Here is a 17819-nt window from a genome sequence, read left to right as displayed (position 1 = left end):
CCTTTAAAATACCTTTGCTCTATAGGCTTCTGCTTAAAAGCTTTCCAAGGTCACAGATTCCCTGACTCTGGGAGGCAAATGCCACCACCCAAGTAAAAAACTCTGCCTTTAAAACGCAGGAAGACACACTTGGGATGTCTCCCTGTGGGGTAACCCCAAGCTCTTAACCCTCCCTTAGGAGAGGGCTTGAAAACAAAGAAGATGAAATTGAGCTGCAATCTGATAGCTGACCTTTCAGTCTTATGCATGTATATACATACCCCCTTCTCCTGGGCACAGGACTCAAATCATTGCCTTAGAAAAGGTGATTAACAAAACAAAAGAGTTACATGATAAAGCATACTTTTTTAAAAAGCAATAAAAAGGTAGATTAAAAGCACAGAGAATTACTTCCTCGGGATTCAGTTTCAAAGTTACAGTGTACAGGGGGTACATCAGCCAGCCTGAAAAGTCCTACACCAAATGCAAAACAACAAAATTACCTTATTGCCTCTGACTAAACATTTCCTTTCTACTTCCATACATCTTGTGGCCTGGACATTTACTGGATTCATTATGCCTGCTCAGGATTTAACATCTCTGTCTTTCTCCTCCAGCCACATAATAGAAAAAGACTCCTCAGCAGGTAACTAGTTCAGTTTTCTTCCTATTGGCTCACCCGGCTGCTTGTCACCAGAGAACCCACTATCTCTGGGTTTAACCCTTTACAGGCATTCATTCATAAGTGTGTGTGCTTAGAACCCCAAATTCACAGGTGGACTCTGCTCAATCTCAGGAAGCCTAAAAGTGGCCAGGTCCAGTGTGGTAGGACCCAAACACAGCAGCTTGGTGAGTGTTCACCAGATGTCATGGCTATGGGGCAGGGGGAGGGGGGAAAAAGCAGAGCATAATTTAAGTTTCAGATGAATTTGCGTAACAGTAAGAAATATTTTACTTCTAAATTGAGCAAGTCTGATTCAGACTCATTGATGCTTTTGTGAATAAGCTAAAATAGTGCTTGACCAAGCATCAGTCGGCACAGGTGAAGTTCATGTACCCATCATTCAGGGTTAACCACATGGTTCAGAAAAACTCAGGTTTGTGCTGTAGGCTGTTACACTCCTACACCCTATGGTGTGGCCAACCCCACAAAGCTGTGAACTCCACTACAAAAGACAGGTTGAACATCTCTCATCCAGCACCCTCGGGACATGACCAGTGCTGAACGAGACAATTTGCCAGACAACAGGAGGTCAATATTATTTAGCACATTACCAACACTTTCACTGCTTACTGGGCTCTAAGAAGACATTTAGGGATAAATTAGAGCTGCATAACTGCAAAGAACACTGAGAGCCAGGACTGGTGGCTGAAAACAAAACTTTATGGGACCACGCATCCAGCTAACTAAAATCATGCCAGATTATGGATGTTGCCACATGAGAGTGTTCTGGATTAGAGAAGTTCAACCTGTACTACTTTTTTGGCTCTAGAAACCAAGATGTCAAAGCACTGCTCTATTTCTAACAATTTAAATGTTCTTTTCAAATTCAAATTTTAATTGTTACTGGAATGTTTGGAACTTAAAAGCTAGTCATTTTAGGACAAATGTAAAAAATAGTTTCCCTTTTGCTTACCAGCCAGTGCTTAAGTTCTGTGTTCAAGGGATAGCTTGGCCTGGGGAGAAATAGCAATAAATATGGAACACTGAAAGAAGCTCATCATGCTGTTTTATGCAGTGGCTTAAAATGCTTAGCCTGCATAAAGATCCCCATTCACTCTACTTGCTGTGAGATGTGTTATCAAGAGCTGAGTGAATACTTGATTTTTCTGTTCAGAGGCAGAGCATCCCAGTCCACTGTAACCCCACTCAGCTCAGTTAAACACAATATATCTTTGTTTTTCTCAAGAATGTGAAATCAATATTTTCTAATGGTGAAAAAAGCTGAAAAGCTTCCAAGCAGCTTTAGTGCCTGACCTCCCTGCAGCCAGCCCTCTGCTGCTCCCAACTGTGTTATCTTAGCACATGTGGCAGAGGTCAGTGCTGTGGATGTAAAGATCCAAACACTGTTAGTGACCCAGGTTGGGATTCCAGGCAGCAGAATTCCCATTTTAGTGGTTTCAGAGATTAGGAAATCAAACAAACTCAAAATGGCAGGGGGGGAGGGGGGAATTTTGGGGTCAGAGGCCACTGACCCACAGAAACCAGTCAGGGGCCATACACCTGTGAGAAGCACGAAAAACAAAAACAAAACAATCTGCCTGACATGGCCCCCCACTGAGGAGGAGGAGAAGCAAAAAAAAAAAATGGGAGAGAGATGCCCTTCACTCACACAACCTGAAGAACCAGGACTAACTTAACTCTTGTGGAAGCCCAGGGCTAGTACTTTTTGCGGGGTGCCCCTAGGCGCTGGGATGGGGCCAATAATGAGGGGTTCAATATGCAGGAGGGAGCTGCTGGGGAAAGAAGTGAAAGTGCGGGGTCTGGGTGGGAGGTAGAGTACAGGAGTAGACTGGGGCTGGGGGTGTGGGCTCTGGGCAGGAGGGACGGTGCAGGGGGGAGCAGAGGACTGGGGCACTTCCTTGGCACAGCTCCTGTTTGGCAGAGAGAAGCAGGTGGTTCCATGCAGCCCTGTACTTGCAGGCACTGCCACTCCCACCCTCTGCCACTCCCACTGGCCACGATTCCTGGCTAATGGGACCCCTGTAAATGCCCTGGAGTAAGGCCTGTATTTTTTTGCATTATCTCCTTGTACAATAGTAACAGGTAGTCACGTTAGTTTGTATTCTAACAAAACAAAACAAAAACAGCAGTTGTGTAGCACTTTAAAGACTAACAAATTATTTATTTAAAGATTAAATAAAATTATTTTGTTAGTCTTTAAAGTGCTGCACGACTGCTGTTTTGTTTTCTTGTGCAATGATTCCGAGACAACAGCTTTGTTCCCCAAGTAAGGTTCCATTCTGCATGTTCAGCTGATCCTTAGTTGAAATATATGGCTCTGCTTCAACTGGTACATGAGCTTTTGTCTGCTGGCCACACTGCTATTATCACTATCTTGACGCCAGTAGCCGGATGTCCCTTTCCATAACTTCCTTCACTCCCTGTTTAACCGGGGAAACAGTGCAGCAGAACTCCAGACTCCAAGTCCTGAACTCCTTTCCATAACTCCTGGATGCTGAGAACAGATGTTCTGCTCAGGGTGTCAACTGCCTCCAGCCATCATCCTGGACAATATCCGAGCTTCACTGGGTACTGCCAGAGGTGCCAGCTCTTTGGAGCACTAAGGAGAGACTTTGCCAGGGTTGTCTCCGGGGGTTGTGATCTGATTGTTTTAATACTGGGTAAATATTGGTGTTCAGCTAGACTCACTTCTCTCCAAACACCACAGTTCCATTGGTCAATCTCTGACAGGGCTCTGCCAGCACAACTGCTCCAGTCGAAGAGCTGTATCAGTCCTTTCTTCAGTGCATCACGCTGGAGAGTGACTATCTTGGCAAGCAGTACTTCAGGACAGGGGAATCTACTGGGGAACTGCCCAGTCCCAATCAATATACTATCTTGGGAGCTGATGTATGGATTGTGCTACTGTAGTCAGATGCTGACAGAACTTGGATAGAAAATTTATCATTCCCACAAAGTGCTGTGCCCCTTTCACATACACTGGAACTCGCATATCTGACTGCCTTCATCTTGTTGGGATCTTCTTTCAGTTCCTCTTCTGTGAGCAGATATCCAACGTACGTCATCTGATGCTATCCGAGTTGCATTTTTCCAGGTTAAGGTTGGGTTTTGTCCCTGCATTGTAGCACAAACCTGGTAGTTTTGTACCATTGTCTTATTCTGCTTCTGCATCATCGTTCTCTTCACCTTCAATCAGAGATGCCATATGCAATTATTTTTAGCATCACCGGTCCTTCCAGGGCATGGACGAGTCTTCTTTGAAACACTTCTGCTGCTGGGCTTATGCCCAGCAGAATGTGCAGCCATCTGTACCACATAAAATATGGGTGCAAAAGTTGTCAGCGTGCTGGACACTTTATCCAGACTTGTGTGCCAAAACCCATTCTTCACATCAGAGAGCACAAAGACTCTGGCTTCGGAAGGTTCTGTCAAAAACCTATCAATTGTGCACAGTGGATAACAGTATCTTTTCAAAGTCCATTCAGCAGCTATGGGTCTAGGCAGATGTGTAACTCACCTGATGGCTTCCTTACCATCATGTTACTCACCCAGGCTGTACTCTGCTCTACAGATACAATACTCCAGCTCTGCAGACTTTCACACGCTGGATTACGTAGTGTCACTTGAATTTTCTTCTGTAGTAAGCATGCAGCTTCCACTCTGGGGTTTGCATCCAGTCACAGTTTAACTTTAAGGCAAACATCTCCTTTAGAAAAGCTCTCCACATCCATTTAAAGTTGTTTTCGTTGTCCCTAGGATCCCCCTTTTTGAGATCTGCACAACAGCTATAAAATTTGGACACTGCACCCTGATCATATCCGTGGCTTGTATGTCTGTATTCCTCAAGAACCCATGGTACTTACCAATGATCATGACAAACATAAGTAGGCAGTGTCTTATTTTTCAGGTTGATTATTATGAGGTCATATTTTCCTAGTGGCTACTTCAGGCTTCCTTGTACATTATTAGGCTTATGTACACACAGAAGAAAGGGCAGTCTCAGTCCAGTTTACCTCAAGGAATCAAATAGCAAGAGGCCACACTATCCAACTTAAACTGCACAGGATGTTTTTTCCCCTATTAACGTTGCATACAGAGATGTCAGCATTGTCTTTTGTTGCTTTCCTATTCCAACAGCCTGAACTGATTTGGATGTGAGAGTCATGCTGTTGTCACTGCTGTCTAGTATACAAGAACAGCATAGACTATCCAGTCTGAAATAAGTGAGTTTTCTTAAGTCCCCCAAATTTATATGGTGCAGTAACTCTGCATAAGGCTCTTACATCCCTTCCCCTTTGGATGGGTACCTACTGAAAAACCTGTGTTCTTCCACAGCTTTGTTCTGCCTCAGAGAGCAATAGGTCTTGATGGTTTCTAGGACAGAGAGAATTTCAGTATGGTACAGATATCTGTCTTGCTCCCCAGTAAAGCAAAGTTAACAGGCTTACCTTTCCTGCTGTTTTCTTGCAGACATGACCAGGTCTACTTACTGCTCTAACTTTACTGAAATCCATTGCTGGGCCAGATTTTTGTCTGCAAAATCCAAGGATCTAAAAGGCTGCAAGCTGCCACATTTCAGGGAAGTAATAGTGTGACTATGTTTCAGTCACAGCATGAAGCTGAATAAGTGGAACTTTAGTAAACCCTGAGCAGTACCCTAGTTATGTACCTAAGTTGCTTCCAGCCTAACCCCCCATTCACCACATATTCTACTTTTCAATATGTAATATTTTTTCCTCTTGACCAGTTCTGAGATTTGCCTTCAGCCCTGGCTTCACCAGGGGCAGTTCTCTGCCACAGTACTCAAGCCCTCAATGATAAATTCAGCCCTCAGCACAGATCTTTTAGATAGAAAATTGCCCATGGACCCAACATGAAAGTTAAATTTGAGATCTCTGGAGTCCACCACACTAGCCACACAAGGCTATTTGGCTGGTTGAGTGTAGCAAGTTGGCTTGAATAATAAATATATTTTCCAAATAATGTTGCTAGTTTGCTTCAGAAATGGTTGGACACCACGGATAAGAATACCAATGGTTTCTTCTATCAAGTCATGTAGCAGACCAAGGACACAGGCTGTGCAACTAAGGACATCCTCACAGTCACCTTTTCCCTGAAACTGCAGTGGGAAAACAAACCTATTCAGTTGCTTTGTTGTTGTTGTTGCTGATGATTAACTCAGACCAAGAGACTGTGATTAAGGAAGCTGCATACATATAAATAAATCAAGTAGTGTGTATTTTTGATCAGTGCAGAAGGTACACCCCTCAGCCATGTGGGAGGTATCCAATGTGGTGTTTGGGATCACAAAATTTGAACAACCTTGTTACAGATTCTAGGAAACAGCATTGCAAAGAGGGGGTTTCACATTCTTAAGCACCACGTGGAAGGCAGATGTTTGTTTTGGAAGGAATAAGAGGAAGAGAAAGGAGTTCAATGATTTGTTTACTCTCAACTTGTTTTATTTCTTGATTGCACAAAAGAGGAAAAACAGGTTTGTCCCACAGTCTGAGATGTACCAAGGAGCCTACATTTGAAATGGTTTAGCAAGTCCCGTTTTCCTCATTCCTCACATTATTTCTATCAGAAGAGCCAAAGCATGGGTGGAATGGAAAAAGTCCTGATTTAAGGAGAAAAAAAAAAAAAAAAGACATCTGGGGAGAGATGACAGAATTAGACTGAACTCCCCATCCTTCCAATTTCAAGACACAGCCATCATAAGACAGTTGTGAATTCAGCTTTGCTTCATGCATCTAAAATGAAAAGTATCAGAGAGGTAGCTGTGTTAGTCTGTATCTTTAAGAACAAGAAGCAGTCCTGTGGTACCTTATAGACTAACATATTTTGGAGCATAAACTTTTGTGGGCAAAGACCCACTTCATCAGATGCATCTAATGAAGTAGGTCGTTGCCCACAAAAGCATCAGATGCATCTGATGAAGTGGGTCTTTGCCCACAAAAGCTTATGCTCCCTCTCTGTTACTATCCAAAATATCCGTTAGTCTATAAGGCACCACAGGACTTCTTGCTCTAAAATGAAAAGATCACCCTCAGCATATTTGGACAGGAAAAGTACTTGCCTTAGACCAATGGTTCTCAATCTATTTTCTAGCAGGATTCTTCCCTTGCTATCCCTGCCCAACCCCACCCCCACACTCTCCCTGTCCAATCCCCACACACATACACACACGCATGTTCTCTCTCTCTAGTTCTTCTCATCTCACCATTTGTTTGTTTTTGTTTTGGTGGGAACTAAGAGGGAAATAGGCTGGTGTGTTGTGAAGAGCTATAAGGCTACAAGTTACTTCAGGAGAGCCTGAGGAGAATTCATATGTTCACCTTTTCTAATGTGTCCAGGTGTTTGTTATGTCTCAGTTTGTTGGCTTTTTGTGGATGATACAGTGCAACTGTGTAAAAGGACCATCGTTCCCTGGTAGAAAAACCACATGGAAGGCAAAAGTTGAAGAGGGAGGTTGTTTTTAAACTCAAGACATTTTCTCAATGTTTGACTTCAAAAAATAAACTAAGCTTGAAATTTCATGATGAAAGTTCATAATTTGCTACCTACAGTGATGTATATTTAGCCTGTAGCTCAATTCATATAGTTCATTTGCCTATAGCACCAGGTTCCTATTTTCATGGCAATTTGATGATGAGTGGCACAAGATAGCAATATTTCAGAGAAATCAGCCAGGCTAAATTTGATAGTCACCCAATTCAGTTTTCAGGTAGGTAACTAATTTATTTCCTCCAATGCAGTGCAACAGATGTTGTAAATTCACTGATCTGGAGGAGGGAGAACTGGCTTCCTTTGCAGCTGAATTGAAAATCCAAAACCAGAATATTTTTCTAAGTTTGTGTAACTACCCACAGGCAGACTCAAACCCAGAACCTCTGGAGCTTAGTGCAGGCACCTCAACAGCTTGAACTAAAAACCAGCCGGCTCTCAGCTTAGGCTATAGAAGACACTTATTCTTTCTGTATGAAGTGGTCTCAGTCCCACTCCATGGGACAGTTAACCACACCCAGGAATGTGGGTTACACTTGGGTTAAGTAAAGCTTTAACTTGGTTTAAGGAGATGGTCACTGTCTCAGGTAGACCCTCTTCCACTGCACAAAGCCATACTATAACCAAATGAGTGGCCAGTGCTACAATTTTAGCTGTGAACATAGCATTGATCTACATTACCCTCATCTACACTGGGAGAATAATCCCTTGTTGATGACAGTTATAGAGAGCAACATAGGTGCTGGAACTCGAGATATTACAGCACCCCTGGCTTGAAGTGGTTTCCTGCATGCACAGCATTTACAGGTCAACGTGTCTAAGCACCCGTACTATAAAAATTGTTCCAGCACCACTGCACAGCAAGTGTAGACCAGGCCAAACTGATTCAAAAAATTACAAGAAGCATTGTTCAGACCTGAGCAGTAGTTAGCACCCACGGTCAGTAGTGAATCATCCTCCTAATATCTAGAGACACTAACAATCTATCAACAGTGAAGAGAAACTATTACAACCTCAAATCCAGGAGTGCTCCAAACTACACAGTTCTATCAAATGTCAGAGTGCACCTTCTTGACCCAGGCTTAACACGACATCAGGTCACTACACACAGGCTCGAGGAAAACTGGCATTGCAGGTGCAGTGTTGTAACTGATTGTTCAAATTCTCTCTCCAAATACTTAGAGCATTTGTATCCTCTTCTCCATATAGCAGTTCCTTTCCCCCTTTAAACAGGACTAATCCTAACCAAGGAACTTGGTCATCACCGACCAGTGCTTCTTGGAAACAGACCACTGAATGTAATACAAATGTTTATTACATATTTCAATACAACGTAACTGGACTGGTGAAAGCCATGGTATTTTCTTCTCCTGTAAAATGAAAGATGACACTGATTAGATTGACTCCTCTTACGTACTGCATGCAAGAGGGCAGGGAAGGAGAAAATGTATTTTGATATTGTAACATTAAAAACTTATCTTAATGTGAATCAGGATTGGTAGACGTCAAGGAACTGACTCTGCAGCAAATTTATACATCACAGACGCCTTTGAGAAAAACAACAGAAGGAATATAGCTGACCTCCAATAAGACAAACAATAAAATGTCACTAAACAACGACCTACACACAGCTGCACCAGGCAAACTAAACCATTTTTAAACCAGTGCAAAATCCTACATGCAGCTTTTATTTAGGTGTAAAACTGGGTTTTAAATTTAACTTGTGTATGAACATTTGCATGTGCAAGCTACCCAAAAGCCTTTTAAAAAGGTGTTTCTCAGGTTTCACACCAGTGTAAGCTAAACCGTTCTTCAGATTTTAATTAAGCCTGCAACAACTTGTGCATGTGTAAATGAGACTTAAGCAAAACTACCTACCCATTCTGAAGAAATCCTAGTTCTGGGTCTTACCAATCAGTGAGACTCTAGCACTCAGCAATCCTACCTCATTGTCCCAGATGAGCAGTTAAGTGTCTTGCAAGGACCATCCGCACATCTAGCAAGGAGAAGAAAGTAATGCATTGGAACCAGATGATTTTTCCAGGAAGGTCCTTTTTCCTCCAGATCCATCCTGTACAATGCACTTCTGTGACTTTCTGGCACGTGGGGGGAGAATGACATATGAGGAACCATTAGCTCTGCTACAGGGCAGACCACGTAAGTATGAAAAATTAAGACATTCAGTAAAATTATACAAACAAAATATCAAGCAACTTACCTCCTCGAGGAGCGATGCCTTCCACAATCATTGCCAGGATTCCAGGACTACAGATTTGGAGTTAGAACCGAGACGACAATGGCCTCCAAGGACAGGAGAGCAGATAGATCTAAAATGGTGGCTCTGGCAGTGGTGGACTGTGGTGAGTCCACCCTTCAAGAAGGTTTTAGATTACCAAACACTAGTAACAATGGCCAAGTGTATGTCTGACTTTGTCACTAGTCCACAGAAACAGCCACCTGTCACTGGTCCAAACTAACAAATTTAGTCTTTCAGCTGAAATCAGAGACGTCTGTGTTTTGAAACTAGAAGTCTTGAGTTCAGGGTCCACCGACAACCCTTTGAGGGCATTGTTAGATATGGACACTGCCCTTGAAGAATCTTGGATGAAATTCAAGGCTTCAGTCCTAATATTCAAAGTCTGGCCCAAGTTACCGAAGAGACTCCTCCACACACTCACTCTGCATGATTAAAACCTCCCGTAATAGCTGCTTTCCACAGAAACAATGGCACCTCCAACCCTGAGATATGAGCGAAAGTTGGGTATGGACCAGAGGGATGAGTTTCCTAGGCAGACACAGACAATAGCTAAGAAAGAAAATGCACAGACAGCTTGGGCCCTCCAGTATCCAGCAGTGCTGATCTGTGGGTGCTCAGCTATATCTCTGGGGGGGGGGCAAAAAAAAAAAATAATCAGGCACCAAGTGTTTCCAGCAGATCACTCATAACTGAAATGGGTTTTTAAAATGCAGGCTAAATTATAGCAGCTGTATCTTCTCGCCCTCTCGGCTGAAATTTTTAGCTCTAGCTCTTAATGTTGCTTCTGTGCTTAACACTTCAGTCAAGCCTCTTTGTACAGTTGGCTGGTCCTTTCTTGTTCAGCTATGGACAAACCAATCCTGAAATAATTCAACAGAAGATGGTATTTTTCTTTCCTAATAAGAAGCTTCCATTTTTCATTTCAGAAGCTGGTGCTGAGGCTCCAGAAGTGAGGGGTCTTGTTTCAGAGTTTATGTCAAGCTCGAAGTACATAGGGTCTTGGCAGCAACAATGGCTCTGGTAACAGAATCCAAAGGGATGTATTGCTGTAATAACAGGTGCACCGTCCAGCTAGAGAAGTTTTTCTTTGCTTTTGTTTTTGCTGAGGGAGCTAGAAAAATTGCCAAGTTTGAGGCTTGAAAGCCTATCATGAAATAAGACCTAAAACAGGAAGGCATCTACGTTTGAATTTCAAAAGGGTAAAGAAATATGAGGGAGGGAAGACAGCGGCTAAAAATCTATTTGAGAAAAAGCAAAGCATTTCAGATTCCAAAACATGATTCAGCCATCTTTACATTAAGAAATATCTTAGTATGCAAGTAGCCATTGATTACTGCATTTATATATTAACAGATATGCAATTTCTCCCTGCCCATTCCAACTATGAACAGATTTCATCTACATTAGTCAACTTCCAATACCCCTACCAAGAGTACCTCTTTATAAGAGATCAGCACTATAGTCAATTAGAAAAAGAAACAGGCTGCTATCAATATAGAAACTATAGTAACCAGGAGTCCTTTAGAAAATTAACGTATCTACAAAGTAGATATAGATATCCTTCCATAGTTCACTGAGATACCCTTGAGCATCTGTTCAAATGTTAAGATACCAAAACTAAGAGAACATTAGTTCAAATCATTTAGGGATGTTTGTATTTCCTCACTGATCCCTAAATTACTGTTATAACTTCCAAAAAATTTTATCTAAGCTTTTCTACAAAGAAAGAATCATCCATTAATCATGGCACTGTGGGTCTGCAAAGGGAACCTTGCTCTAAAGTGCAGCTACAGTATTTGTCAAGATCCTCCATTTGATTTGGAGTCGAACACTTACTTGCCAAAAAAACATGAGGCAAGTTTCCCAGAGGAATGTATCATGATATTGCCAGGGACTTCAGAAAAAGGTCATGGCTAAACTCCCTAAAAGCAAATAAATAAATAATTTTTTTAAAATTCCAAGATGAATCCGCAGTCAGTCTGACACACTAACACCACAAAAAAGTTCTGGAAGTTAGAAGGTCTTAAAGGTTGTTTGGCCCCAGGTGTAATCAGGACGAGGGGCAAATCTAAAGTGCAACGTTGGTGCAGCTGTACCACTACAAGCATGTCAGGTGAAGATGTGCAATGCCCAGGAGAGAGCACCCTCTTAGCGGTACGATTACTCCACCTGGGGAAGAAGCAGAGACTGGCCTGCTGCCGTAGCATCTTTTGCCCACATAGTGCTGGTGTGAACAGTGCAAAATGTGTCACTTTTTCACATCTTCGAGTAACGTAAGTTAGGCCGACTTCAGCAATAGTGTACATCGGCCCCTAGGAAGCGTTTAAGCATTTGTATTGCTAAGGCTCTTCATCTCTTCCCATCCCTTCCAAAGAGCACCTCTGTCTCTAGGTATTTATCCTCATAACACTCTCGTGAGATTGGCAAGTACTATTAGCCCCATTTTACAGATAGCGAGCTGACGTAAGCCCCTCCTCTGCTAAAAATAGTGAGGCTTGCCCACTTTAACAAAACAAGGAACTGGTCTCCTGAATTTCAGGATCTCCTCCTAACTACCATGTTATCCTTACTCTGACTTTTTAAATAGGGCAATGGTGTTGCTATTGTGGGGAACTTTCCTGACTTCTACACAACCCTGGTGAAATGGGTTAGCAAAAGAATCTAAGTCCCCACTCCCACTTCCTTTACTCAGGGGCCTCCCTGACTTTAGGGCTCCCTTCTACCCTCCTGGGTAGCACAGCCCTCACAACCCCAACAAGGCTGAGCCCAGGATGGGATGGCAGGGAGGAGAGAGGCAAATGTGTTGTGGTCACTTGAGGCAGTGGCTAAGGGGTCCCCATTCCTGGGTGCTCTCTCTGCACTGGATGCTTCCCTGACCCACTGCTCATTACCTGCAGTTCAAAGCAAATACAGTTTACTGAACAGCTATCAACTTAAAAAACAATAAGGAAAAATGGGAAAAGCTAAAGGAAAGCACATAACCCTGCTCTCTGGCAGGGGGACACCACAAACAGTGGTGTCTGGAGTGTAAGAGTAGTTCACATGTCCCAGGTCTCCTGCCCAGGCCTTGGCTGTGCTGCAGAGATACTGCCAGTTGAACCCCTGCTCTGGCAGTGGCCCCAGATCTTCAGGCTCTAGGTGGCAGGGCCCTTCTCCCCAGTGTCAGCTTCCCCCTTCCCCCATTAGCATTACGAGCCTCCTCCAAGTCTGGTTTGCGAGACCTTTTGGCTGGTGGTGTCCCTCTCTGCTGAGCCTCTGTCCAGGGTCTCCCCTCTCTCTGGCCCCACTTGCTCACTGCATCCTGCTCCAGCCCCAGCTACACTATCCTCAGCCCGGATGCTGCTCTGCCTCCAGCCCCTGAGCTGCTTCTCAGGGCTCTCTGGCTCTGCTGTTGCAGTCCTGTTCCCAGCACAGGATCTGCTCCCAGGTCTTCTTTGGTGGCTCTCCCTGGCTAGCACAGCTCTGCTGTCCTGGGGATCTCTCCCCTCCCCGACCCCCGTCTTACCCAAACAAATCCAGCTCATATACTGGACCGGACCCCCAGCCTCCTAATTCCCTTATTCACCTGCCCACCCTGTCAATTAAGCTGACCTGGAATGTTGGCCTCTTTCCATTGCTCCTGGGGGCTGTCTGTCCTGGTTTCCTAGCAACCCTTCCCCTGTCTTTTGGTACTTGGAACTGGCCAACCAAAAACCCCACCAACTTTTAATAAGGGGACAACAGTCCCCTCACAATCTGCAGTATCTGAACTAACAAATCAGTGGTGAGAACATGCATGCATGCATCAATGGGCATTAACTCGGAAAACCAATTATTTTAAATGTCAACATAGTTATAACAACTTTCTCTGACATTTAACATATTAACTATTTCCCTGTACTAACTATTTCTGGAAGGGTAGATCTGCATAATTTACTGGGACTGCAGACTGTTTTGGCACCACAAGTGAGCAGATGTGGTAGAGTACCATGAGTGAGTCCTCCTGACCTTCAATCAAGGAGGAGCCAAACAGAGACCAATGAGGCATTTGAGGCCCTCCAAAGGGGAGCTGAGCTAAGCAGAAGAAGCCTCTAAGAAGAAAAGCAATGCAGGCGGAAACAGCAGAACCCATGTATTGAGACTCCGGAGCAAGAAGAAGCTAAGCCCCAAGAACTGAGAGCATGAATGAGCAGACTTAGAACATTTGCACAACTGCCTGTGGGTGAGTTTATTTTGTGAGCTGAGCTTCAAAGCTTACAAGTCCGATTACACACCTGGCCCACTCATGAATGATCTGTAACAAATCCAGTTGGGTGCCATGGGAGACAAACAAGTCACGGAAACTGTATGTGCGCACTGCGCCATGTCCTTCCTGTACTTTGTGTGTGTGAGGACAACCTACATTTATCAGGCTACATATGCGCATTGTGAATGTCAAGACCCTGCTTGCCCACAACCAGAAAAAGCAAGGAAAGCGCTACCTGTACGTAGCCAGGCTGGCAATGGACAGAACAGAGTACAGCAGGCCGAGTACACTTTTGGGGCTGGCAGCATTGGCAATAGGCACTCCAGTGGAGATTTCTAGTGAGTTATATCAGTGTTACTCAGTGATCTTAAGAAGTTTTTGCAGGCTCAGTCTCACAGGGGGCCAATATCTCCCGCCCCCCCAATAAAAATAGTTGGAGAAAGAGACCTACCTTTTTTAAAGAATAAGGCCACTCAAACGCCATCAGGATTCTTCCTCTAAATTTATAAGTGGAATAAGAACTTACAAATAAGTTCTTGATGTAATATCCTTGGTTACTGCTATGCACATCATTGACTCAGGCTGTAGTTTTAATTGAGGTGGATTCACTCTGATTTTCACTATAAAGCTCACTCTATAATTTGTTATCAGTCCCCATTCTAGCTCTTTAGTTACCTTGTCTGGCTATCACTATTAAGGATTGTATGTACACAAATTTCTATCATTTTAATTCAGCCAGTTCAGTTGAAGAAAACCCCACCCCACACTTTTAACTAATTTTAAAATTAATTAGCAGTTTAAATTGCCCTTATGCATATACAAGGCTAAGTAAAGTAAATATAAACCAGGTTTAGAATTGTCTGTCTACACAAAGGAGCATTGAATTAGCTAAGTGTTCAAAAATCACATTCTAAGTGAAACTGGTGCAACTTTGTGTTTAGACCAAGACTTCATTCACTTCCTGTTCTATTCTCTCCACCTCCAAGCCTACTTAGCTGTTACTGTATATTGTATCTTTTTGACTTGTTACACAACGTTACAACTATGGGATCAAATTCTCTGCCATGTACATTTGTCTCACTCCATTGACTTCAGTGAAGTTGTGCTGTGCCAGATCGAGACCACAGAAATTAGCTATATGTATCTTTATTTATATTTAGGTATATTTATCTTTTTTCTCTACAACATTACCAGTACTCTTCCTTTTCATCCACTCCTCATGCTCTTACAAACTGACAACCTTGGTCATGCTCTTCAAATCATATTTTCTTAATTTTTAAAAAAAAAAAAAAAACTCTTTATATGAGAACAACAAACATTTTACCAACAGCAGCATCCTTAGGTGACATGAAGTTTCAGTGCCTGATCTAAGCACAAGCACTGTTACTGTATGAATGTTTGCAGAAATTAAGGTGGTTAAGTAGCACTTTAGGGGATGTTTGTTTACATTTTAGTACATCCTTCAACTTTCCCACATTTGAGATTTCCTCAGAAGGGTATTCCCCTGTCTATTCATTCAGACATAACCACCCAGTATTCCTTCTGTTTTGAATTTGCTACACAGACAGCACTGGTCTCATTTCTAGTTCTAGAGATATAAGTCACTGTTGTCTTTGATCAGTTTGTGTTACTCTCAGTTAGCCATGTCCATGGCAACAAACAACAGTCTAGACAAAAGAAAGCAAACCATAAGAACAAATCTAAACACGAGGTAGGAATCACCTCAGAAGCTGACCATACAATTTCAGATGTGAAATTCATTTACTCAGGCTTGTTTCTGAAAGTCACTAGCATAAACAAACCTAGCAAAAAACAATTAAAAAACACAGTTTATTTTGATCTAGAAAGTAATTTGCAAGAATTATACAAGGTTTAACATGTACTTGTGTCTGGCTATCTAGTGATTCTGCAAGAGTGCTGACTGCCATTTCTAGACTTCACAATACTAAAGAACAAATGCTGCATCCCTCACCCAGACAGAACTCCCATTGAATATGTGTCGGTATACAGTACACTGCAGATTTTTCATAAGGGTGTTTGTACTGGGAAATGAAGACTCTTCTCTCATGACTCCTTGATTTACTCAAGCTTCAATAGATATGTGTAAAAAATGCAATCTTAGGCCCTGATCCAGTAACCATCCACAACAACTGGATCTGATAAAGTGGGTCTGTCCCATGAAAGCTTATCACCAAATAAATCATTTTGTTAGTCTTTGAAATGCTACATCTCTGATGCCTTGGCTTGTTTGATCCACGGGGACAGTCTTTATGCCCACGCAGCCCCAGTGATTTCAGGGGGCCGCCACAGTGAATGTAGATTTAAAGAGGTGGCACTCTTTGGGGTCAGTGTGCCAAAAGTGCAACTGATCAGAGAATGGAAACATACCCAGAACCTACCAAAACAAAAAAGCAGTCACTTTACAGACTAACAAAATAATTTATTAGGTGATGAGCTTTCGTGGGACAGACCCACTTCTTCAGACCATAGCCATACCAGAACAGGCTCAATATTTAAGGCACAGAGAACCAAAAACAGTAATCAAGGAGGACAAATCAGAAAAAATTATAAAGGTGAGCAAATCAGAGAGTTGGGGGGTAGGGGAGGGAAGGTCAAGAATTAGCTTAAGCCAAGTATGCAAACGAGCCCCTATACCCAGAACCTCTTTACTTTGCAGGTGGAATTTCACTTTCCAGCTTCCTGACTCACCGTTGAGGGCCCCCAGTCCCTCCCCCAGGAAAACTTCATACTTTCAGATCATGATGGATTTCTGCAGCCACCTACCAGAAAGCAAAGTACCCACTAGCAACACGAGGCTACTCAGGAATTGCCCTGGGGGTACACGCAGCGTCCAGCCCCTTTCACTCTTTTACACACCCACGGGACTGCAGAGGGAAGGGGAAGGGAAGGCAGAGAGCAGAGATCATTGACACACAGACGCACATTCACCCCGAGACTGCCTGAGGAACAGTGCGGGGAGGGCGGGGTGGAAACCCACATTCGCCCCAAGCCCCTGAGCGCCAGGAGGGGGGATGGGAACTGCCCTGCCCCCATGTGCCCCGCCAGGGGGTGTGGGGGCAGAGGGGGTGAGAAGCCGCCGCCACAGGCGCTTCTCTCGGGAGTTACCTGCGGCTGCGGCTGGCTCCTCACGCCGTTGGCTGCTGGCAGGCGCTGCCTGGCGCCGCCGTCGCCCTCGGGCCGGGTGTCTCGGGCCGGGGAAGAGGCGCCGCCGCCCTCGGGCCCCGCCAGCCCATCGCCGGCTCCTTCCTCCGCGGCGGGGAAGAGCCCGCAGCAGCGCTGGAAGCGGGCCACGGCCTGGGAGCTGCGGAGGCTGCGGAGCACCCGGGCCATGCTCCCGGGGGGCGGGCTGCGGAGCCCGGCGCAGGCAGCGCCCCGGGGCCACCGAACAGGTGCAGCCGCTGCCCGGCCGAGCTCCGCCCCGCGCAGGTGGGCCTGGTCTGCGCTGTGCGCCCGGCGCGCCCACCCGCGGCACGGGTGTGTGTGTGTGTGTGTGTGTGTCCATCCATCCATCCATCCCCGTACCCCCTTCGGTGCTGTGTGTGTGTGTGCGTGTGTGTGTGTGTGTCCATCCATCCATCCCCGTACCCCCTTCGGTGCTCTGTGTGTGTGTGTGTGTGTGTGTGTGTGTGTGTGTGTCCATCCATCCATCCCCGTACCCCCTTCGGTGCTGTGTGTGTGTGTGCGTGTGTGTGTGTGTGCGCGTGTGTGTCCATCCATCCATCCCCGTACCCCCTTCGGTGCTGTGTGTGTGCGTGCGTGCGTGTGTGTGTGTGCGTGTGTGTGTGCGTGTGCGCACGTGTGTCCATCCATCCATCCCCGTACCCCCTTCGGTGCTGTGTGTGTGTGTGTGTGTGTGTGTGTGTGTGTGTGTGTGTGTCCATCCATCCATCCATCCCCGTACCCCCTTCGGTGCTCTGTGTGTGTGTGTGTGTGTGTGTGTGTGTGTGTGTGTGTGTGTCCATCCATCCCCGTACCCCCTTCGGTGCTCTGTGTGTGTGTGTGTGTCCATCCATCCATCCTCATACCCCCTTCGGTTCTGTGTGTGTGTGTGTGTGTGTGTGTGTGTGTGTGTGTCCATCCATCCATCCCCGTACCCCCTTCGGTGCTGTGTGTGTGTGTGTGTGTGTCCATCTATCCCCGTACCC

The 17819-nt window shown here is 44.7% G+C and overlaps 1 protein-coding gene across 2 annotated transcripts in view; it reads right to left on the bottom strand.

The window, feature by feature from the left end:
* SGPP2 (sphingosine-1-phosphate phosphatase 2) overlaps window positions 1-17055 on the bottom strand; it is a 68740-nt gene extending 51685 nt beyond the window's left edge. The window contains exon 1 of one of the 2 annotated variants that reach the window (XM_075004118.1): window positions 16780-17055. In XM_075004118.1, the coding sequence (XP_074860219.1) occupies window positions 16780-17004 (225 nt within the window). In that variant the 5' untranslated portion in view covers window positions 17005-17055. Of the gene's footprint in view, window positions 1-7002; window positions 7076-16779 lie in introns of those variants that run through there. The other variant, XM_075004120.1, reaches the window with a different exon arrangement.
* Window positions 17056-17819: the final 764 nt, after the last annotated feature.

The sequence above is a fragment of the Carettochelys insculpta genome, chromosome 10 (assembly GCF_033958435.1).
Source record: "Carettochelys insculpta isolate YL-2023 chromosome 10, ASM3395843v1, whole genome shotgun sequence".
NCBI classification, from domain to species: domain Eukaryota; kingdom Metazoa; phylum Chordata; order Testudines; family Carettochelyidae; genus Carettochelys; species Carettochelys insculpta.
The sequence above is the reverse complement of the archived record's forward strand: the minus strand, read 5'-3'. Positions and strand labels throughout refer to the sequence as shown.